The 19089-nt window shown below is 43.3% G+C and overlaps 1 protein-coding gene across 9 annotated transcripts in view; it reads right to left on the bottom strand.

Moving 5' to 3' along the window:
• Window positions 1-19089, bottom strand: part of SEMA5B (semaphorin 5B) — a 270246-nt gene that overhangs the window by 81543 nt on the left and 169614 nt on the right. For 8 of the 9 annotated variants that reach the window (XM_048072218.2, XM_066999195.1, XM_066999197.1 and 5 more), the window contains exon 7: window positions 4154-4216. The exons of the other annotated variant lie outside the window; for it this stretch is intronic. In XM_048072218.2, the coding sequence (XP_047928175.1) occupies window positions 4154-4216 (63 nt within the window). The remainder of the gene's footprint in view (window positions 1-4153; window positions 4217-19089) is intronic. 9 annotated transcript variants of the gene reach the window in all.

Below are 19089 nucleotides of genomic sequence, written 5' to 3'. Positions count from 1 at the left end.
TTCTTTCATCATCTTTCCCCTTGCTACCCAAAGTCCTTAGGACAGCATGTAAGTGCTGGAGCGCTGCCGTTTTCACAAACAGTTCCCTTCTCTCTTTGAAATGGCGGTGTGCTGCTTTTGGAAAGTTAACAAATAATTTTATGCTTAGACAAGACAAAGACCAAAGGGCGCTTGTTTAGAAAGCCACAGTTTTCTATGTCAGGCAAAACTCCTTAGATGTGGTGGATGGGCTGTTATGCAGAGACAAACCAATTACAGACTAGAAGCTGAGCAGCTCCTAATGAAATTAAATACATTTTGATCTAGTGGCACCTCTTCCCCTTGCACTCTATCCATCGCTCATTTTAACTACAACCTCTGGGTGATATCACTTGGAAGACAGAAAGAAAGGCAGCATAACACTGATTTTGTTCTCTGCAGTATCTCTCAGTATGGTGGATGGTTTCCAGGGGAGAATGTTAAGGTGCTGATCAGGATGCATTTTATAAATGCTGCAAAAATAGGAATAATTACTAGCGGAAGCCAGCATGGATCTCCAGCAACATGGCAAATAAAGCATATACAATTCTTTGAGGAAACCACAAGCTTTGGTTGACAAAAATAGCAATATAAATGAAAGAGACTTTTCTGAAGTGTATATTTTAATACCACATGACATATAGTAGAGAGTTAGTTTTAAAATCAAGTTCAAGTACATATACTTTAAAGGATTAAAATCTGATAAATGCATGGACTGAAAAAAAGTCCTCTGAGAAAAATCATTCACAAAGTTGCTATTCTAGCAGGGACCCAGATGGCAAGGTACTAGTCCAGTAACAACATTTTTCTTAACCAGCGTTTGTGGATAACCCAACGATCAGAAAAATAGCAATTACCAATGAGGCCAAAGCAGACATATATGTTAGGCTGGTTGGTAAGCTATACCCAACAAACAAAATACATTTTTTTAAAGATATTATACACTAAAGAGCAAGGAACAAAAGGACTTTATGTACAGACTGGGAGATTACACCCCGAAACTAGCAACTGTGAAAAGGATTTAGTGGTCACAGTAACTAGGCAATTCTGCAGGATCTCCTATGCCAGAAGAGCTTATGAAACTGCTGAGTATATGAAAAGAGGGCGAATAAGAGGTGGAATACTATTTTAATCACACTCAGGCATTAGAGATTGACATGGGAATACAGGTGAAAAATTAGAGTGTGCAGAAAACAGACACAAAAATATTCAATAGCAGTGGAAGAATGAGTTAGAGAAAGGCTTGGAGAGCTCAGCTTTTTACATTACCAAAAAGTCTAAGTACTGACTTGACAAGAGCATATAAATGGTTTTGCAAAAAAAAATGAATATTGGTAACTAAAGAGCTCCTTAATCTAGAAGAGAAGGGCAAAAAGAGACACAGACACTCAAAACTCAAGCCAGATTCAAAGAGGAAATAAAGTACATGCTGTTAACAGTGAAGGTGATCAGCCATTTGATCAAGCCAGCAAAGCATGCAGTCAGCCTGTTTGATTCAAAACCTTCTGCCTTCCTCAGGAAGGTGCAGCAGCCAAAGACAAGTTACTGAGCGCAGTTTTGGAACAGGCAGGTGAAACTTCTGGCCAGAACTACACAAGGTGTCAGAGGAAAAGACCTAGTAGCCTTAAACCTGGGAAACAGATTTCTCATCTCCCTTTTCTCTGTCCAGTTGGTACTCAAATATGGAGTGATCATCATGCCATAGTAATTATATTTCCGTGATATGCATTTGGTAGCTTTTACTCTTGCACTTCTTATTTTCCTTACGGTAAAACTCTAGGCATTTTAGGAGGAGATTTTCTAAGCAGCAGGGAGAATCCAATTTAGATACTCAACGGGCATAAGAAAAAGGCATTTTCATACACTAGGTAGCTTTGAAAACTTCATCTTAAAATAAAGACATTATTAAATGGGCAAGGAAAATGAACCAGTCATATAACTTACCCAAACTACACTGTGAATTAATATAAGAGCCAAAGGTCCTCCTTATTTCTAGCCTTTATCACCACATATCTAAGTGCCTGACAATTCTGAGCATATTTATCATCACATCATCTGTGCTATGTAGAAAACTGCCATTAGTCAAGTTTTGACAAAGCAGAGCTGAGGCAGACAGAGCTCTGGTTCTTGTACCACTATCACACAGCATAAATAGAAATATTCACATTGTGTTGCCCTTGCCTGATGCATTTACCCAGCCAAAAGCAAAGATTCTAGGTCAGAGCTGGACTTCTCAGCTGGAGTAGAGCTGTTCATCAGCTTGCTGAGCTCTATATATTTGGAGCTAGCACTAAGTCATTTCTCTACAGTGTAATGAGCAGTGAATGTGTAGACTCCCAGGAGGGATTCATCCATGGACATACAGGCAAAACTAGATACAGACTTGGGAGATCTGAGTTTACTTATCTATGGCAGAATCCTTCTGCCTTTCTTCATAGAGTCATGTCTTCTTGTCAGACTCTTAGTCAACATCTCTGTTTGCCATTAATTGTATGTCAAGAAGTGTCTAACAATCTGATTAATTATTGTTCCTCAAAACTGCACACCCAAGGCTCCTGCACCCACCAAACAATATTAAGCTCTGGACAACAAACAGCATAAACTCAGCTGTTTGGAGCATCATCATCATGAAATGTTTGGCAGACTCTTTGCAGTGTGTGGAGGCAGCAGCAGCAGCAAAAATGCTCAGACCATTGCTTTCTTTTGGCATGACAGTAAAAATAATAAATTGAAATTATCCTAGAATTTGTTCAGTGGAGTGCATGGAATCTCATAGGGTTTTATCTGGGGGCTGACAAAATAATTCTGGGTTATAAATTCAAATTCTTCATGAACAATGGACTAAGGTTCACAAATTTTTACAATGGGAGTACAGAGTAAAATCTTTTCTTTAGAGTACACATTTTAAAGTACAAAGACCACAAATTCAAAAATTCTTCGCGTCTTGGGTTTTAGAGTTTTTTAATGTTGTTCATCTTCTTTTGGGTTCTTCTTCTAGTGGCTGGCAAAATTTGGTGTTTACATAATGTAACCTATTTTGACTCCATGGTATTCTTCTACGTGAAGCAGTCCCTACACAAACTCTAAAACACATTCTAGGATACTGATATTCCTGTTCTCCAAAACTACATGAAGCTCTCTGTTGCTCATCCTACAAAATTCAAGCTAGCATTTTTGTGTATATGCAAGTTAACACAATAATCACGTACAGTTTATTATATGAAATGAATGTGGTCAATGGAAAATCATATAATCCCGTGTTTGAAGCACTGAGCTGGAACTTGGCAGAACTCCAGATTTTGGGCAAGCCACACAAGCACTCTCTGCTTGACTGTCCAAGTCTACAGCAAAGATCATGATTATCTTCCAACTCCTTTGGTTTAGACTGAAAACTCTTTGTGGTATAATATTTAGGACAACAGGACACCCTCTCAGTTGAGGCCTCAACATGTTTGAACAGTACCAACACCACATTTGAAAAATCAAAATACTTGTTTTCAGTACACGGTTTTCTTTCAGTTTCTCAGAAGTGGGGCAGAAGAGGACCTGTGCTTCAGTCAGAAATGCCTGCAAACTTCAGATGTCTGAGATAGCATGCCTTAGTTCAAACAGTTCTGGTTTTGAACTGCAGCTTAGCAGACTGCGCCGGCCTCCTAAGGAGCTCTGTGACATTCCACCTGAAAAGAACTGCAGTGTCCTAGCAGATTCAATTCTCATGTTCAAGAGAATTATACAAAAATCAGCTCTAACTGCAAACAAGTATCAGACACAGGCCCACGTGGCCGAACGCCAACGGCTCGCTGCTGAGTACTAAGACTAAGCCAACCTGACCAGCCTCAGACCCACTACAGGATGTTTCCCTGGATTTGCCACCATACTGATCCTTGATATGTCACAAATTGCGTCCTCTCCAGAAGTGAAATTACCTTTAAATTTCATGTAGTGCAAGTCTAATAACTTGGACAGGTAGCCTTTGAAATGGTTGCTCTGTGGTGCCCAGGTACTTGTGGTATTAGCTCCGAACAGCTGCAGATTTATGGGCTCAAGCTGGTGTCAGATGCTCCCTGTGGGGATTTCTAATGGAATGATGTAAATAAATTCACCCATAGCATGTCTGTAGCAAAGGAAAACTTACCTCTGTTTTCCCTTTACTTTGACAGGACCTCCTGGTGTCTTCATCTGAACCCCATGCTGTTGCCTGAGAAACCAAAACGCACAAGTCACACGACAATGCCACAAACCACCATGTCTGGAGACTCCCCAAAACAAGCATCTCCAGAAATTTATACAGCCCAATTTACAAGGTGTTGTGATAGTAAACATGTATCTCGCTCCCACTGTGCTCACAGTGCACACAAATGATAAATAGATGAAATGTCCAGAGGCAGAAGCAACTGGAATGTTAACAGAGGTAAGGCTTTAATTTACATGTAAATACAACTTCTGATCATCATTCAACTGGAAGGTCCAAGACACAAGTCCCATATGCTGAGTCCTCACCCATTTTCAAGGAGGACAGTGCTGTATAAAACCACCGGCCTTCATCACCAAAATCAAAACCTTCCCAACGGCAAACCCAGTAGTTGCATACAGATGTGGTGGTCCTCTCAAATTTACCCTCAAGATTATCACCTTCTAAATAATCCTGCAGTGACGTGAGCCGGATAAAACAAGAACTGTGTGCAGACAGGCAAAACCCAGACAGACGAGAAGTGTGGAGAAAGGCTGGATGGTGACCGGTGATGCCAGAGAAGTGGGGCCAGATCCTGAGGTGGAGTAAAATGCTGGGGGCCCAAACTGACTGAGGACTGCAAGATCTGGACCAAGAGCTCATGGGACCCCCCCCAGTCAGCCTTGCATAACTCCTTCAGAGCAAAGCGGCCCCTTCCTTCACAAGGAAAGTCAAGACCAGCAAAGCTGTGTTATAACTTCTAGATTTAAGAAAAAATCAGAAACATACCCAACCGTTCTGTGCCCTCTGCATTTTTCCTCCCTTCAGTACTTTTTAAAAATAGTTCTAACAAATTAAAGCAGGTATTGTTAGCTGGAGGTGAAAATACATATAAACATCCATACTATACATAATACATCATTCTGTGAACAAGAAAAATAGCTTTGTTTCACAGGGAAAGGCCATGCTTGCAAAGTTCAGATACAGATCCAAAGCTCCCCTAAAAGAGCCAGGATTTCTTTTTTTTCCCAGTCCATTACCCACACAGGAAATGGCTTCAAAGTTTGGCCCGGATCTGAACTCTTCTTGAACTTCTTCAGTGCAGCCAATTTTATTTTTTTTAAAACACTAAGGCTTCCATCGAAATTGTCCCCTTGACACTTGACAGGATAAATCCTGCTTTTTGCAGGAGAAAGACAGGAGACTACCAAGCAAAGGGGCTGAATTCCCCCCCAAAACAAACAAACAAACAAACAAACAAAAAACCCCACCTTGGTTCCATGAAGATACTTGCTCATAACCACAAGAAATACTGCCACCACCCAGGAAATGCATTTATATATCTAACTTTTGGAGAAGGCGTATTTCTTCCTCACTCCAAAAAATGCTATCTTGTCCGTCTGCTGAAAATCCAGTTCAGTTTGGCTTAAGTAAAGCTTTATGAGCACATGCAAAGGTTTGGTGGGAGAAGGGAAGAGCAGAGATCTTTCCCCGGGAGTCGCTTGGGAAATACCTCCCATGCGCTGCAGTCCAACCCAGGCTGAAGGCCAAAAGCTCGTGCCTCAGAAGTGTTTGTGTGAGAGCTGGGATAAGTCCTTGCTGGAAAGGATCATTTAGCCATATCCCGAGAGGGGATATGTCATCAGATGAGAAAGCTCGCTGCGATAAGCTGTTACAGAACAGCAAGAAATTTTGACTGGCAACTCCCAGGAAGCCTTGACATCTGCAAAACAACTACACGGCGGCGTTTTGATCTCCAGTCCCAGCTCTGGCCCTCGTTCATCTGTCCACAGCGGTTTCGGACCGTGGATCAATTTTTGAGAAGCTTAATATAAAACAACTCCAGAAAAGAGATCGCTTATGAGGTGACTGTTCCATTTCAGGAACGGGGACAGAGCGCTCGCCATTATACCGCCCGGTTTAACTTAACAGTGCTTGACAGGCCAAAATGAGAACAAAAGTCGTAGGTTACTACAGCGATCAGTGCTGCTTCTCTGCAAACACTCCGGCTCCTGTGGGACTGTAGCAGAGCAGCAGAAGAATCTGGGCTCCTAGGGGACACCTCGCTCTTCCTGCCAGACACCTGCACCGCACGGCTCTGCGGCACGTCGTAAACACAGCTCGTGTCAGAGCACCGATCCCCTCCAGCTATGTTCTTGGTGCGAAACTCTGCGTTTCATTAGGCAACAGTGCCCTTCAGCTTTCTGAAGCACCACCTTGATGAGTCTAGTGATAACAGAAGTTCTTGGTGACGGCCCAAATTACAGGAACATGTTGTTTGTGACTGCACCATTAGTCAGGGTGTACTTCATTAGAGCTCAGAGGCTAATTAAGCTATATGGCAATCCGGAGCATATTTTACAAGTCTCACAAATCTTTGGTGGGACAGGGAGAAACTAGTCTGAGGGCTGGGTAACTCCAATGACCTCTAGTGACTCAAAGAAAATATTCATGACCCTGCAAAGAACATCATGTCGATAATAAAAATATAATTGCAGGGCCAAGCAGCAAATGTGTGTTTAAATATTGTACTTCAGGGTATGAACATGTACCAGCCAGCTTACCCAAAGCCTAGACAAGTCCTTCTGCCAGGCTCTCAGGAGCCCTCATACATCTGTGGTCATAGCCTTTGGGTTGGACCTGGCGAGAAGTCCTGGGCAGCCTCAGATCTCTGAGCTTGGCGCCTTTGCATAAGCTTCCCAGCTTTGTCTGGTTTCTTTACTTGACTGATCAGCTGTCTTTTCAGATCCTACTCCAGTCATCTCTGTTGTCCTGGGCTTTCTGTGCAAACTCCTATGTAATGCTGGAGCTCTGCTTCCTGCATCTCACTGGCATGCTCAGCCCAAGCCTTTCCTCCCCAAATTAAATTATCGTCCTCTCCCTTAGATTCTTTTTGCCCCTAACTCAAACTATATCCTGGTCATTCAGCAGAGAGACCTTCGGAAATCTCTCTTATGGAGTACATCTGTGTGCACCCATGTGTTTCTCGGTGTTGCAGCCACCTGCTTACACTTGCAAAACCCTACAGCACTCTAAGGGATGCTTTTGCCTGTGCCTCCTTACCTCATCTTAATGCTTCTCAATACCCAGCTCTTGCATGCTGACTTAGCTGCCTCCCTCTCCTTTCCTCATCTTCCTCAATAAACCAAGTGAAAACTATTTCTTTTTACTGCTGAAAGCTGCCTCTGCACTCTTGGCTGTGGTACAAAATGTATCCACCAGACGTTTTTGGTCACACAGTTGGGTCATCATCCTGAATTTATAATTTGTTTTCTCAGTTGTCTGAGCCATTTAAGTTTCCTAGCTCCAGAAAACATATCTGGGATTATTTTTGTATCTCCTGCTACATCTGCCCATCAAAAGCAGCAGAGTGGACACCTCTGGACCCATGCAGTGAAAAAACAACTTTTGATGGCATGGGTCATGGAAAACAGCCTGGATGAAGATATTACAAAGCTGGCAGCAAGACTACAGACAAATACAGGACAGTATGTTCTTTCTCCTAGCTCCTTCTCTACCTGCTACATGTTTAAGCAACCAAGCAAACACATTTTTAGGTTGACAGGGTGGCAGGACATCAGCAGTTCCTCCTCTTACATCCTTACCAACAGCACTCCAGTTCCTCAGCCAACCTCCTTACAAGCTCTAGAGCATCCCTTCCCTTCTGCATCTCCCATAGAAATGCAGCTTGTAACAGTGTTCCCAGCCACTTTGAGCGCCTCCTCTACAACCACAAGGTCCGTGTGCAGAATGGGGGAACACTGGACTCAGATGCTGTTATGAATGAAACAAGCAGCACAGGGCTGCAGCTGCTGTGTAAGAGAAGAGCCATGCAAACCATGAGCAGGACTGCCCAGCCATCTGCGCAGATAGGCACGAGAGTGCTACCAACTTAGTCTCTGAACTGAAAACGCAATTAATGTGCCTTCCATTCAGCACATTTGCATGGACAGCTGCTTCTTCACATCCATCCCTATGTCTGTTCTTGAGCTCTGTACAGGCTCTTTTTTTTTTTAAAAAAAAAAAAAGGAAAGGAAAAAAAAGGAAGAAAAAGGGGGAGGAGGCATGTGTTATTTAAGCATTTTAGGAAATCACATGAAGGAGAACAATTACAGTCACACAACTATGTGTATGCACATGGTGCAACACTGGCCAACAAGAAAATTGACAGAAACGCACCACAGTAGCTACGCTCAGTGCATATCTGAGCATTCAGATGCTACACCCTGTCACAAAAAGAAAGAGAACGTCTCTCCTACTAAGTTATGAGCATCACGGTTTGCTCCCAGTTCAGACTGCAGATCAACACTGATCTAGAAATTCTAGCTCATCATAAGCCATCAAATCAGTTATTCAGCACACACTGCTGAGAGAAACTTTCTAGATACATTTATTTAATTACCTGCACATCCCAGTGTTGGCATCCAAAGTACCTGCCTGTCACTAGCAAGTCCTGTTATCAATAGGTATGTGCATCCTCACATGCTGATGTGAAAATCTCCTCAACTTCTATGGACCAGCTTTTACATTCAGGCCAGCAATTTATAATTACTTCAACCACCACATGTGAGTTTAACAGATTAAGCATACACTAATCCCTGCACTGTACCTAAACAACAGAGGTTGCTGGAGGTTTTTGCACAAAATCTGAACACTGCTTTAAAACTAGAAAGTGAAGATTGGAATAGAATAGGTTACATGCGTATTTATTGGGCAAATTAAACCCATTCTTAGTTTCTAAACTCTCTTAATATAAACCTATCCATCTGTTCCCAACCTCACTCCCATTAAATAAGTGCTCTGTACAAGCTACCGGCAGCCTCGCACGCCTGTAGACAGGCCGGGAATCATGCTGTTCTCTCCTGTTATGGGGAAAAAGTGTAACGCAAAAATGTACACGGTGTATGTTTGGAAGGAGATGAACAAACAAGTACAGGCTTACGGCAGAAAACCAGGAACTGATTCTGTGAGAAGCCCAGCATTTTCTCCCAGGTACTGAGCTCCTCAGGTTCCTGCTGACGGTGGCAGCAGCAGCAGCGCCGTGTCCGCCAGCCTCAGGCCTGCAGGACTGCTTGCAGCAGGAGCCTCCACTTCCATCACCCCTCTGCAGAGCACGCAGGAGGCTTCTCAATCTGCCCGAGGAGTAAGAGGTGATTTTGGTTCTCCGCTTGTGCCGTGCAGGGCACCCTGGCCGGTCTGCTGGTCACATCACCCTTTGCTGAGTTATCCGTGAGGAAGGAGGGCAGGAGGTGCTGTGGGATGGCAGCCGTTGTGCACTGGAGACCTGAGCTGGCAGAATCGTTTCTTTCCCTGTGTATTTCTTTATGTCTTCCTTCCCAATAACTGCACAAGGCACTACTATGTTGAGAGAAATGTACCTCTGGAAAAAAAGACTTGCTCCAAAGGTGGCTTCCTGCGTTCCTTACACCAGCCCTAAATCTGTATTTCTTATATACATTTAGAAATTGCTCTGTGATCAGCTCATCTCACAGCAAGGTATGGAAACTCTTCTCCAAGTCTGGGGAGAGGGGATTATGAAGGGACCATGCTTCTACACTGTATTTTAATACCTGCCAACTTCAATGGACATATTTACATGCCCTACTAGACCAGTTTAGCTTAATCACATACTTAAGGACTTTGCTAAATTAGGGTGCAAGACAAGTCCTTTAGGCAATGACAATTCAGAGGCCACTTTATTTCCCTACATGATGTCAGCCTTAGCCTTCTCATCCATACTGATAAACATGTATTGTACCTCTAAAATGCAACCCATAGAATTCTTGCTGATAATGACAAATCCATATTTAAGTTTATTTCTCTGTTTCTATATACCTTGCAGTCTCCACAGAAGACAGCACCAGTGTTAATCTACCCTCCCCCAGGCAAATTCTACAGCATTTCGAAGAAATTGGTAAGCACTGAGTCTTACAGCACTAAGAAATAAAAAGCTTTCTGAAAGTCATTTCTACAGGCTGGGTCCAGAAAATTCATGAAAAAGTTCTTGTTTAACTTAGGTTTCTATTAAGCATACTGTAAAAAACATTTCTACATCACTTTAGTTACTTCTTCCCTATTAAATCCTCCAGGACTTCTCCACAAAGACCTGTTGCCTCAGTCTAAAAGTGGAAAGTGAAATTCCTTTTTGAAGCATTGGCTTTTGTTTCTCAAGGACGAGGCACATTTACAGCGCTCCATAAATAATAACTTATTGAAATCCAACTTCTTAATAATAGAGCGCAGGAGCTTAATTCCCTAGAGGCCATTTCTGAAGCTCCAACGCAGGTAATTTATTAAAACTGTGATAAACATGCCTGATAAACAGATAACTAATACCAAAATGACATAATGGGAAGCTTCAATAAATAGTTCTGCTTCATCGTGCACTACGCACGTTGCAGGTCACCACTGCGTGCAGTGACAGGTATGAGGGATGGCCGAAGGATTTGGTCAATTTGAATGGGGGGGACTTGGATGAAGGGAATTGCTCGGTGTTTCATCAAATTAATTGATTTCCCTTAAGTGATCTGAGAGCCTTCAGGCTGCAGTAAAACTCAAGCTCTAAGTTCAGTTTAAACGAAGTACCCAACATGCACATCAACAGCCGGGCCCAGCTGCATGACTCTGCTGGAGTGGCTGGGCCACGACCATCTGGGAAGGCCTCAAAATGTAACGCTCAGAGGACAAAGGCTGGCAAACAGGCAAAAAAATCAGCGGGTCCCAGTTCCCATAACCTTAATCTCAGGATCAGATCTTTTCTCTGTGAACAAACATCAGGCTCTTGCTGTCCTGTGATGGATTTTGGCCTGGCGTTCATAGATTGCTGAACCTACACCAGACCAGATGGGGATGCCACGCTCTGGCACAGTAAGGAAGGCAAAATTCATCAGAAAGAAGGGCTTTCTCCTTTTAACAACAGATCTTAGCTCAGTTCCAAAGGACACCATTTTTTGGTATTCACGTTCCCCTGTATCTCACGGACTCTTACCACATCCTGAGCCATGAGAAATGCAGTATCAACAGGCTCCAGTTCCTCAGCCCCGGATCCCCAGCTGCACAAGGATGACAAAAATGGTGTACATCTGCACCCCTCGGATGGGGAGGGGAGCTTCCAGGACTGACTGTTTTCACTCCTAAGCCTCACCGGTTTAGAGACGAGCCTGTCCTCCCACCTTATGTTCTCTAACTGTGCGCACATCTGGACTGGCCCCTGCCAGAACTGGGGCTCAGCCTCCTCGCAGGCAAGCTCTTCTGCCTTTGATCCAGTTATCCCAGCCTGATGAGCCACTGCTCATCACCTCAGTCGTGGCAACCCTCTCTGCTCACACTTCTGTCCTGTCTCAAGTGCAAAGTAAAATGCTTTAAATCTCTCACAGCCTCCCTCCTGCGCTGGGAGCACATCCCGGCGACACAGGGCTCCTGGCAAGCAAGCAGCAAGCTCCTGCCCCAGAGGAAGGGAAATGGGTGGAAGGGTGCAAAGACACTGGTGACCTCGTCACACAGGGAGCGAAGGGTGTGCCTTAAGAGATGCTATACCTGGACTGAAGGGCTCGTGGCAGCCAGGGATGATGCCCAAATTACAGGTTTTAGCAACAGATCGGATTGCAGCGCTGCCTATAAGGGTAAACGAAACAGGAATACACACTGTGCTGTGGCTATATGCTGAGCGTACACCAACAGCAACATATTTATGCAGCAATGCTAGATGAACATGCCCAGATGTTACTTTGGAAGAAAGATACAGCTCTGGAGAACAGAGATAAAGATGGCACTGGATTTCTGTTTCCACTATCTACTATTTGTATTTTTATCATTCTATGTAAAGAAAAATGCCAGGCTGCGGCAATGATTTCATTTTGCTGATGATGTACTTCATGTAGCTTGAAAGCTTAACACGGCAATGATTTAGTTGCAAGTGCTATATGGGAATACTCACCTTCTCTTTGAAAACTTAATCCACTGGATATTTCTATTGCTTTTAAGTGTGCAAAAGCACGGATAGGGCCAAATGCAAATTGACAGCCTTAGTTAACGGGGACATTTGGCATGCAAAGTGAAAAAAGACCTTAAAGCTCTCGCCTGTAGCCAGTTGAGAATGAATGACAACACCCAGAACTGGAAAACAGCACAGAAGATGTTAGTGAAGGATGACTTACAGTGTTTCCTATTACTGAAGATCAAAAGCATACAGAAACTGAGAAGAGACTTTTAGCATATTGGGTAATTAACATCCACAGTGGAATTTGGTTTCTTGCCATCTCACATTCACTTTATAGCTTATGACAACAAACATTTACTAAATATACTGGAGATTACAAAGATGTAAGATTATATGGTAAATCAATAAAATAAATAAAGAAGTTAAAATATACTCAGTCAGAAATGATTAAAGAAAAATTCACTGTAGTCAAGAATGGGTCAGGAATCCACGTACAGCTGATTCGTGTGAAGGTGTGGTTGGCACTGGCCAGGTGGGCACCACACAGCGCTTTCTCACACCTCCAGCACCGATTGTTCTGTAAAGAACAGGTTTTGTATTTTTTTTTCTTCAGTAGCTACAAAGTACAACAAGCTATTTCTAAGAAGCCACTAAGAATGGAGTCACAGCAATGGTCGCCTTTGGTAAAGTGGGGACAATTCCTCCTTCGAGGCCCCTCTACCGCCAAAAGATGTCCATCTCCACCCCTTTATGTTCTCTGGCAGAGTCGCCATTCACAGCTAAATCCCTCCTTCCTCTTTGTGTGCTCCTCTGATGGATGTGACAAGACTTCTAAGCAGCCTCCTCTCACTGTTTTGCACAATGATTTCTGGAATAGGAGGTTCAAAAACCCTCCCAATGGACCAGCCCATATTCAGTACAAAATCAATTTACCATGGCTATAGTCTCCTTTGTACTTCTGCATCAAGCAAGGCTATTTTATTCTCCTTCATTTTTCTGCTCTGGGTTTCTTTGCCATTGTGTCTCTTTGAAGCTCACTGCTATGTAGAGATGTTAAGGGTTCTCCACTATACACGCTTTTCTTTTTTCCACTTCTGAGACAGACTGGACAAATCCTGCACAGTCAACTGAGTGCATTTTTGTATACCCACATTAAGAGTTCATCTATGAAAAGCAAGCTCCCTATATATGCTTCAAATCAAAAATGTAATCACTGAATCACATGTGAAACCTCTGTGTATTATCAGCTTTCTAAAGTGGGGAAGTCTTGCATTCTTTATTCCTCTCCAGGTTACATCACTGAAAATACTTGTTCAGCATTTACTTGTTTGCTTTGAGAAGGAGCTAAAATAAGTTTGAGGAAATGCCCAATTTGGATCTGATTCTCCCAACAATTAGGCTGAGATTCAGGAATCAAAATCAGCACATCTTGCAATATTAAAGAGACTAATGAAGAACTCAGGATGACATTTTCACTGTTCTGTGCCTCCTGTTTTTCTTTAGGGAAATCACATCTATTGCATTAGTGGGGGCCTAATACTCTTTCAGATGACAAACACTGCAATATATTCTCATTAAAATCGTATAAGAGGTTGAGCATGGGTTGAATCCTGTCTTGGCTTGAAAAAAGGGGGCAGTGTGCAATTAAACAAATAAAAGGTGGATGTGATTCAACTTACCCTATCAACATTCTTTTCTGGTTGTGCACTTAAGCTTGCTGTAGTGCAACCAAAAGGGAAAAAAGGCACTGGAAATCTTTAATTAAGTGAAAGATGCACTATTGAGACCAAAGGAAAGCTTTGAGATTACTTTAATTAGCCAGGGCCAGTTTTGAGCAAGCCAGAGAGACTGGGAAAGTTTCGCAAGGCAGTGTAAGAACAGAGATGCTGCCTGAGCCTAAGCTGCATGGGGACCGAAAATGAAACCAGACTTTCCCTTCTGCTCTTCCCCATTTTAAAGAACAGTTTTTCAGCTTCAAGAATATGGGCAAAACAAATTCTAAGTCCTCAGCTTAAGAAAAAAGGAGTCTTTGCACTTTCTCTATTCAATTCAGCATACATATCTGAATTTCTATTTGTTTCCCAGATCTAGAGAAAAAATCCAGACTCCTGTTCCTAGACAGCAGGGTTTGGACGCATACTGTGGTAGCACACTGAACACTGAGCTGCACTCTGATGGGCATTTCTGCTTACAATTAAATGGCAATCCTTGCCCCATTGAGCCTGAACCCCAGGGTTAGGGTGAAAGACATCAGGTGGCTGCAAAAAAACAGGCAGAAAGAACAGAAGGGAGCGGTGAGATGACTGATACTTGCAGTCAGGGAGCGCACATGGTGCACAAGCAAGTGTGGTGCAACCTTTCCAGGAAAGTTTTTGGCAATGCACCTAGATTTTGACCTTTAGCCTCTCTGGCTTCTGAGGTTTGGTGCTCACAATCACGAGCTGTCAGAAAATGTTACTTCTGATAAACCATTGATAACCAAGAATCAGTAGAACTTTTCAGATGCTACCAGGCTGGGCTGGAAGAGGAAGTCAGCAATGAAAAGCACCCCCATGCTTCGTAAAACAGATTTCAGTATCTTTTTTAATTGTTCCATAGCTACATTGTGCATTTCATACCTGCTTTCCTCCGCCAGGTGCCTAATGCTCTTGATAAGCTAATTACAGCCTTCTGCTTATTTCATGTCAAGCTTAACTCCCCAGTCTGAACCTAGCCTGCAGTTCTGGCATGTTTTTTCCTTAATCTAAGACCATCTGTGCTCCATCAGCAAGAAACACTTAAATACTGAGAAAGTGAAGAACCAACAGTGCTGAATTCCCTGTACACTTCCCCCAACTCCTCTCCCCAGCAATTCCAATTAGGTGTGAAGCCAACATCCATCCAGTCCTAAATACACTGGAAGGCTCTGAGCAGGCTACAGTTATCTACGGCCTTACCTCTGTGAGATGCAGCAACACTTCCAGTGGTCAGGGGGGAAATGACAAGGCCGACAGGACCCAAATCTCCACTTTTCTTTACATCTAGATCAAAGGCTTTACGTTCCAAATGCCATCACGTCACCAGCAGCACATGCAGTGGTTGTGTTCAGCACCTGATCAATACAAAATCGAACGCTTCTCTCGGAGAAGCACTAGCAGCCAGTCTGGATAAAAGTAATGCGGTTGATTTATCAAGAATCAGTGCTCAAGCCTCTCTTTTATCTCTGCAGAATGGAAATGCTCCACAGTCGAAATGGAAACTGGACTGCCGGGTTAGGGAAGATGGCTGTCTGCCCCTCTCCTTTCCCACCAGCAAAAATTCGGGTGTACCTAACGCCTTCCAGGCCCGGCTGGAAGCGCTTCCCGCCTGCTGCTGCTCTAAGTGGCCAGAGCCCCACTGCTGCGCGTAGCATCAATCCACCTAGCTTCCTCCTAAGGCTGGGGAACAGATGCCTTCAGACTCCCTGCTTGGTCTGTCACAGTTTGCCTTGCTTTTGCCTCCTCTTCTCCAACACCAGACGTCAGCACCTGATGCCGTAGTGAGCTCTGCCAAGCTTCAGCTCAACCAGGAATTTATTTGCTCCTTCTCCTGCAAAGGAGACTCTGATGCAGTGTCTTTTATTCCTTCCTCCCAGCTCCTCTGTTCTGCTCTCCAGTTTGCACGCTCCTGCCAACACGGGATTTATTTTCCAATTTTCTTCACTTCGAGTCCTGCCCTTGCATTCCCTCCGCCACCTGTCTCTTCCCTTACCTCCCTTCCACCACGTTTGTGTCTGACCTCCACCAAGGTCAAGCTTTCTACAAATGAGTTTTGAGAATATGGCTTATAATTAAGATAGGGGAATACAAAATGATTCTCCAACAGGCTTAACGCAGTGTACTTCTTTGTGCTTGTTCTGTCAGACTCCTTTTTGGTGGTTTTCAATGCTTTTACATTTATCTTGTCTTTAAAGAAAAGAAAAAAAGAAAGAAAAAAAAAAGCCTTGTTCTTAAATCCTCGGTAACTGATTTCATAGCAAAAGCTGCTAAATTTGTAACAATTATATTAGCCACATACATTTTTTCTCCTGTCACTGTGTTTACCACTAGTATATTTATGAACCATTGATCATTCCTTTCTGTCCCATGCATCAAAATCCTCTCCCCTTAGGCAACTGCAGTTTGTCTCTTAACACTCCCAGGCTAACTTCAGAACTTTTTTGTCATGCCTAATAAAGCTTAAATCACTTCTCTTTGGGCACCCTTGCAGCCTATCCAAACGGCTGCAGCCCTGTTATTCCTTTTTATTTTACTTCCAAGGAAATAAAACACTCTCAAAAACTCAAGCCATGCTTTGCCTCCTGTCTGAAATAGTCCATGCTACCTAGGCTCTCCTTGTAGAGAATGGACAGAAATACAAAATTTTTCTACACATCTCTTTCCACTGACTCCCCGTGCTTGGTCTCCCCAGTCTCAGAAGAGCATAACTTGGTCCTGTTATCAATAAAAGCATATCAGACGGATATAACCACGGTGTGGTAACTTTTAGATGAAAGAAGTGTTTTAGTGACAGTAGAATATCTGTAAGGTACTGTTCCTCTAGACCGTTGAAGCTGTGGTGGCACCCAGCAACCCGTTTACAAGCCCACAGCCAGATTTCCTCGCCCTCCTTCACAGGTACAGCCTGGGGAAGGCAGGTAAAACTTTCGAGGCCAAAGCTCTCCGAGGCTTTCAAAGGATGGAGGGAAGCTGTGCCTGCCATGCTGGGACAGGATCGATGTCCTGAGGGACTGATGAGCAAACTGTTCCCGTCTCAGCTCTGGGTTGATGGTAACAGCTGTGCAGGCCATGTTAGTGACTGCTGAATAGCTCCCGGCTCCAATAATCCCCTTCCTATTAGTCATTCAGAACCATTACGTTTAAAAGAAGCTGTAAAACACACATTGGCTAAACTGTTACTAACAGAGAAACTAGGATTATTTATCCAGGGAAAAAATGCATGCACTGACATGAAATGTATTTACTACAAAATAATTCATTTCTTTTTTTCTAAGAGCTCAACGGCTGGTTTTAAGGGAAACATATGAGGTCATCCATGGGTCCTTTTAGAGAGGTGCAAATCAATAAATGGTGATTTTTTAATGCTCTCATTATAAATGACTGGATGCTATCAGGGTCAAACTTAATCCTGTGCAGAGAGCCAGCGCAAGGGACATGAATCATTTAAATCTCTCTTAAGCTCTGCTTTGAGTATAAAATGTAGATATTTCCCTGTATCTCAGTCTTTAAAAAAAGATGCTTTTTTGCAGTAATTGGCCCAGATACTCCATTGTTGGCGTTATAAGATGCAGTGCCTTGTATTACCAACAACTTCTCTCCCTTCTGACTTTGCAGCAGATGCAATGGGGTGCCAGGACCTCTCCCCAGCTCGCCGAGCTCCTCTGCTGGGCTCCAGCCATCGTCTGCTCGGCACCTCCACAGAGCTCAGCCCGCTGAACTGGGGAGAGGCCGCGGGAGGCATCGTCTCCCCTCCCGAGGGCACAAGTGGGAGCTGGCTGGGCGAGCCCTAGGTTGGCATGTGAAGCTCAGCACGTCACTGCTGCCACATCCACTGCTCCTAGGCGGAGGTGCTGCATTCAACCTGTCCTCTCTTACAGCCTAAATTAACAAGCCCATCCTAATTGGGGCAGTAGAGTTGCTTTCTCTGCCTTGTGGCAAGCCAGGATTCCCAGCTAGAGAATAAAACTCTTCCATATCTAAGAACACCCCACATCCCTAAAATAATAAAGTAGTAAATAATAATAGATAATAATATAAATAATATTTATATTATTTATACGTTAATATTTTCGTATTAAACTCAGTTTATATAAATGATGATTTAGTTAAGGTGCAGCCTCTAACAAGAGGCTGCTTTGGCTGCCAGGAGGTCCCGCAGAGCTGGCTTGTTGGCAGCAGCAGCGGATGGAGGCGTGGGCAGGGCAGGGGACGGGGCACCAGCACACGCAGGTCTCCGAGAGCCTCCTGGGGCACCGAAGTGAGAAGCTGCCCACAGAGAAAACAAGAGCAAAGGGAAGAGCAGAAATACATTTGGCAAAGATACAGAAGCAACACTGGTGTCGAGAAAGGAGAAGTCCATGAGATTTCTTTTTCTCATTTTCCTTTTTTTTTTCTTCTCTGTATAAGGATGTTTAATGGTCCTGACTGTAAGTTGCAAGGAATAAGAACATTAGTCTTCATTTCTTATACATAAAATGCCTGACAAGGTTTTATCAAATAAAGAGCCCAATATGCCACTGTTATCAGTAAGTGACTTCAGCAGCTAATTAAATTCTCAGTTTCTGAATCCTGCTCATAATATTTGCTGACAAAGACCAATACCCCTGTAGTAATTTTGGCATTTAAGTGAGGTGAGGCAGGGAAGGAGGTAATGACAACTGACAAATTCTCCGGGAAAGCAGGCTGACAATCCACAGCTGACAGTCCTCCTGCACGCCTCACCTGCCCCTGTGAGCCTAACAGGCTCGTTCCCCTCTGGACGTAAATCGTCTCCCTCACCTTCACTGACTCCGAGCAAGCTGCCCTGCTCAGTGCCAAGCATGAATGCAAACAGCTATGGCTCCTGAACCTTTTATACATGCTATGCAACCCTATATATGTATGTATGATCCTCATGTGTATGTGTACATATATACATGTATGTGTAAATATATATGTAAACATATATATGAGAACTTCCTAATGCCTAAATACTCATTTTAAAGGGCAATTGTATTGATTACAACTAAGCAGTGCACTCTGAGACAGTTTAGCAAATCTATTAATGCACATATTGAAATTATTCTCACTCAGTGGAGCATGCAGCGTGTTCTTAACTTTGACAGTTCTCAAAGGAAAATAGGCATTTATTTAAAGCTAAACATGGGCTTAAAAGCTTTGCTAGATATAAATGGACTCCTGAGTTGGGTTCTTTCAGACAGAGAGGATGTTGTGTTCAGAAATCA

This window comes from Anser cygnoides, chromosome 6, assembly GCF_040182565.1.
Source record: "Anser cygnoides isolate HZ-2024a breed goose chromosome 6, Taihu_goose_T2T_genome, whole genome shotgun sequence".
NCBI lineage: Eukaryota > Metazoa > Chordata > Aves > Anseriformes > Anatidae > Anser > Anser cygnoides.
Note: the sequence above shows the minus strand (reverse complement) of the source record. Positions and strands in the feature narration are given on the sequence as shown.